The sequence below is a fragment of the Rhinopithecus bieti genome, unplaced genomic scaffold (assembly GCF_001698545.2).
Source record: "Rhinopithecus bieti isolate Rb0 unplaced genomic scaffold, ASM169854v2 scaffold_26603, whole genome shotgun sequence".
In the NCBI taxonomy this organism is placed as follows: Eukaryota; Metazoa; Chordata; class Mammalia; order Primates; family Cercopithecidae; genus Rhinopithecus; species Rhinopithecus bieti.
The window spans coordinates 1055936-1061121 of NW_016812252.1; the positions used below are offsets into that span (position 1 = coordinate 1055936).

The 5186-nt window shown below is 40.3% G+C and overlaps 1 protein-coding gene across 1 annotated transcript in view; it reads left to right on the top strand.

Moving 5' to 3' along the window:
- The first annotated feature begins 258 nt into the window (after positions 1 to 258).
- Positions 259 to 5186, top strand: part of DBR1 (debranching RNA lariats 1) — a 13501-nt gene continuing 8573 nt past the window's right edge. Inside the window, exons 1-4 of the mRNA XM_017895851.1 lie at positions 259 to 913; positions 1893 to 2017; positions 3799 to 3879; positions 4970 to 5055. Of these exons, the coding sequence (XP_017751340.1) occupies positions 717 to 913; positions 1893 to 2017; positions 3799 to 3879; positions 4970 to 5055 (489 nt within the window). The 5' untranslated portion in view covers positions 259 to 716. The remainder of the gene's footprint in view (positions 914 to 1892; positions 2018 to 3798; positions 3880 to 4969; positions 5056 to 5186) is intronic.

Consider the following 5186-nt stretch of genomic DNA (forward strand, 5'->3'; position numbering starts at 1 on the left):
GGAGTCTCGCTCTGTCACCCAGGCTGGAGTGCTGTGGCCGGATCTCAGCTCACTGCAAGCTCCGCCTCCCGGGTTCACGCCATTCTCCTGCCTCCTCAGTCTCCCGGGTAGCTGGGACTACAGGCGCCGCCACCTAGCCCGGCTAGTTTTTTGTAGTTTTTAGTAGAGACGGGGTTTCACCGTGTTAGCCAGGATGGTCTCGATCTCCTAACCTCGTGATCAGCCCGTCTCGGCCTCCCAAGGTGCTGGGATTACAGGCTTGAGCCACCGCGCCCGGCCGGAAATAAATTTTTAAACAAACATCTAGAAAAAAATTCATCTGTGGTTGGCCTACACTAAACAGGAAAACTAAACTGAACTCTTCAGACTGAAGAAAAATGATCCCAAAGAGAAAAATGGAAATCCAGGAAGAAGAGAGTAAGAATGGAAAGAGTACATTTGTGGATGTATATACGAAAAAAATATTGACTGCATAAAACAATAATATTAAAAAAAAGAAAAAAGAAAATAAGCTCCCTGGGATCCCGGAGTTAGGTTTGACCTTCCCGGTCCCTCTATCGCGAGATCTGGAAACCGGAAGTGAATTATTTTGCAGGCGTCTACACCAGGCGGTGGCTCTACTTATTAAAGTTGGCGGGAGCTGAGTGATCAGTCGGGCCTGGGCAGGCTGTGGTGTAGGGCGTTGCAGGCAGCGCTCACCTCCTCGGACCGGCAGAATGTGGGTGGCTGTGGCCGGCTGCTGCCACGGCGAGCTGGATAAGATCTATGAGACGCTGGCGCTGGCGGAGCGGCGCGGCCCGGGGCCTGTCGACCTGTTACTGTGCTGCGGCGACTTCCAGGCGGTGCGCAACGAGGCGGATCTACGCTGCATGGCCGTGCCGCCCAAGTACCGCCACATGCAGACCTTCTACAGGTGAGGACGCGGCCCGGGCCGGGACTTGGCGGTGCGGGGTGGGACTGGGTTCGATTTCCCTCTGCCCCTGGCTGCCTGTTTCCCCTAGATCCTTTGTTCGCTCTGTGTCTCTGACTGGTACCTAACTGAATACAGGGGTGAGGTAGTGGGAGGCGGGAAATGTATTCAGTTAGGTACTGTATTCAGTTAGGTACCAAATTGTGTCTGCTTAACTTTAAGCACCCTGTCTCATTAGGAGCTTAGGAAATGTCACTTTCCTTCTTTCCATACACCCATCTTATCCATTACACGGGATCGAAGCCTGGGAGGGGACAACCTGGAGGAAGAAGCTGACAGGTTTAGATAGCTACCTTGTACTTGATAGGACTCTGGAATTAGTTCATTTAATGATCCCGGAGTTTTTACTGGGCGCCTGAAACTGGGCGCCTGCTATATGCTTGTGGTTCTAGAAAGATAAGGTTATGGCAATGAACTCGGCACAGTTCTTGACTTATTTGAACAGGCACTGACTTGAGGCCCAAGGTGGAAGCTCTTCATTCCTAAGGGCAAGGAATGGATACTGGGCAATTTTTTTTTTTGAGACAGAGTTTCACTCTGTTGCCCAGGCTGGCGTGCAGTACTGCAATCTTGACTCGCTGCAACCTCCGTCTCCTGGGTTCAAGCGATTCTCCTACCTCAGCCTCCTGAGTAGCTGGGATTATACCCAGCTAATTTTTGCATTTTTAGTGGAGACGGGGTTTCACCACGTTGGCCAGATTGGTCTCGAACTCCTGACCTCAGGGGATCCGCCCACCTCGGCCTTCCAAAGTGCTGAGATTACAGGAGTGAGCCACCGCGCCCAGCCCCGGGCAATTCCTTTTGAAAGCGCTTCTTAACTTTTTATGACGAGGTCAATTTCTTTTTGTTGTTGTTTTTTCAGAACTTATTTGCTTTTCTACTATGCCCAATTGTGGTAACTGACTTTGCTCTTATGTTCTAGGTATTACTCTGGAGAGAAAAAGGCCCCAGTTCTCACGCTCTTCATTGGGGGAAACCATGAAGCCTCAAATCATTTGCAAGAGTTACCCTATGGTGGCTGGGTGGCACCAAACATTTATTATTTAGGTATGTGATTGTGTTTGTGGATAATTTTTTTTCCTGGGATGGAAGAGCCTATCAGGATTTGCGTTAGTTGGGCTGTGTCTTGACATGTATGGTGTTTGGAGAATGTCATTTAAATAGTTAATCATGAAAATTTAATTAAGATAGTTAATTATTAAATGGTTGATCATGATAATATGCCCTTCATCTAGTGTTTTAAGCACTAGCTAATATAATTGAAAGACCTCACACACTGTTTGTAATCGCTTCATTTTTTCTTACAATTTTTATTGAATTAAAAAAAGACCTTAAACTTTTATTAATAGAAATTCTTAAGCATACACAAAAGTAGAGTATAGCATGATGAATCTCAGTACCTGTTACCCAGCTTCAACGACTGTTATATTGAAGTCTCCTGGTTTTTTTTTTTTGTGGGAAGAGATGACTAGAGTATTTAAAGCAAATCCAACTGTTAGATTATTTCACTTATACATATTTCAGTACATGTTTTTAAGTGATGAGGATCTTTAAAAATACTACTACAGTAGTTATTATACTTAACTGAAGTACTCATTATCTATTGCCATATTCATGGTCAGATTTCCCTGCTTAACCTAGGGATGTCTGCTTTACAATTGGTTTAAATAGGACCCAGACAAGGCCAGCCCATTTCATTTGGTTGTCACGACTCTGAAGTCTATTAGACTATAATAATCTCCCTGTCTCTCTTTTTCATGCCATTTAGTTGCTGAAGAAAACACAAAATTTGTCCTGTGGCATTTCCTGCATTCAGGGTTTAGCTAGTTGGATTCCTTTTATCCTCTGCATTTCCTGTAATCTGCTTTCAGATTGACAGATTTGATTAGATTGTTTCAATATTAGTTCCTATAAACTATATAGCCTTTTCATCCCTTTATTTTTTGAGACAAGGTCTGGTTCTGTTGCCCTGGCTGGAGTGCAGTGGCTCCATCTTAGCTCATTCATCTCAGCCTCTGCCTTCCAGGCTCAAGCCATCCTCCCACCACAGCCTCCCAAGTAGCTGTGACTTCAAGCGTGTACCACCATGCCTGGCTAACTTTTTTGTTTTGTATTTTTTTGTGGAGACTGAGTTTGGCCATGTTGTCCATGCTGGTCTCGAACTCATAAGCTCAAAGTGATGCGCCCACCTGGGCCTCCAAAGTGGTGAGATTATAGGGATGAGCCATCCCACCTAGCTTCATCCCTTTATTTAAATGTATATTCTTTCTAGAACTGTTTATAGGTTTTACCAATGATGAGATCATAATTTCAGAAATTTAGTTTCCCTACTTTGCTACTTATTGATCATCTTTTGATGTATTCATTCTATATTACAATATTGTGAAAAAGTGAAATTGTCAGAAGATGATCAATCAGAAATGAAACTAGAAGCTGCAGGTTCTTTATACCTTACCTGTTGATTTTCAGGTTTATACATGTAAGTCCATCATAGGACATTTTCTGCCTCCCACTACCTCCCCCGTGTATTCAGTTAGTTACCAAATTATGTCTGTTTCACTTTCAGCACCCTATCTCATTTGTCCCTTCCGCAATCTACTTAATGTTTTGGCTCATCTAATTCCAGACTTTGCCTTTATATACTTTTATAATATATCCCTAATACACTGTTGGCATATTATTATGTAAAAAGGGTAACTTCATCATGGTGCTTAATTTTCAAATAATTTTAGAACTGTGTGGAATTCCATCTAAATGGAATGGTTTATTCAGTCAGTGTAAAGAGATTCCTTTTACCTACAGTAATTTTATTTAACTGTACTGTTTAGGTTTGGCTGGTGTGGTAAAATACCGAGGTGTAAGGATCGGTGGAATCTCTGGTATCTTTAAATCTCATGACTATCGGAAAGGTATTGTTTTGAGAATTATTTTTAAACTTTAGAACTTGCATGCCCCAGAGTAACTTAAGCATAATATATACTTTGTATCCTCGATCTAGTTTTATCAAGTCTTAGTATTTTGCTAGTTTTATTTTATTTTAAGAAATAAAACAGTATAGATACAATAAAAGTTCATTGTTTATCTGTCCTCAATCTCATTCCCTTCTTTTCTTCCCTCCTACTCTTTGCCAGGCAGTCACTATGTTGAATTTGGTGATTATAATTTACTTGATTATTTTACATCATTACCACATATATAAGAGCTTTAAACAATGTACTTGTTTTAAGCTTCATATAAATGTATCATATTGCTTGTATCTTTCTCCAACTTGCTTCTTTGTTTAACATGTTTTGAAATCCGTGTTGATACATGTAATCTAATCTGTTCATTTGTGAATAATATTCCATTATATAAGTATATCACAACTGCCTATTCATTTCATTGTGTTTGAATGAATTATACCTTGATTTCAAAATTAAAGGAATAGCTTGGATTCACATCAATTTCACAAATTTCATGAATTAAGTTGGCAGCTAAAACTTACATCCTGAATGTAACTGTTACAAGTCTGTTCCCTGCCACTTGGCTCTTTCTTATTCTAAACTGTTGAAATGGAGGTACAAAATAGGCTGACTTCTCTGTGGCAGATGTGAGTGCAAATTGGAACCACTCTTGGGAAGATGTTTATCAGTTTTTTCTATTTTATCTCAGGGATATCATTTATGCATGTAATACACATATTTCTTTTTCGGCTTAAAACAACAATAAGTTGTTATTTTGTTAATATTGGGCATAAGGAACTAGTCTCCAGTCAACATTTAGAAAGTAACTGAAGTGTGCCAGCAACCATGTGTGGGACCTTAGAAAGCACATACACCCTTAGTTGAGCCTGTACAGGAGACTGCAGTCCACCATCTTTTAAAAAAATTTCCCTAGATAACTTTTTAAAATCATATATATTGAAGGTGTACATGATATTTGGGGAACTTGTGTATATGTCTTTGTATTTGCAGTGTTTAAGGAAATTGAATATAGCTTATTTTTCTTCTTCGATCTAAGGTCATTTTGAGTGCCCCCCTTATAATTCATCTACAATCAGGAGTATATATCATGTGAGAAATATTGAAGTCTATAAATTAAAACAGGTATGTAAAAAGTGCATTACAGCAGACTTGAAAAAATTTTAAAGTAATTCTGTACCAAAATGTATTTTGGTTATATTGGTATGCTACTTTCAAGAAGAGCAATTCAGTATTTTTTATTTTTATTTATTTAT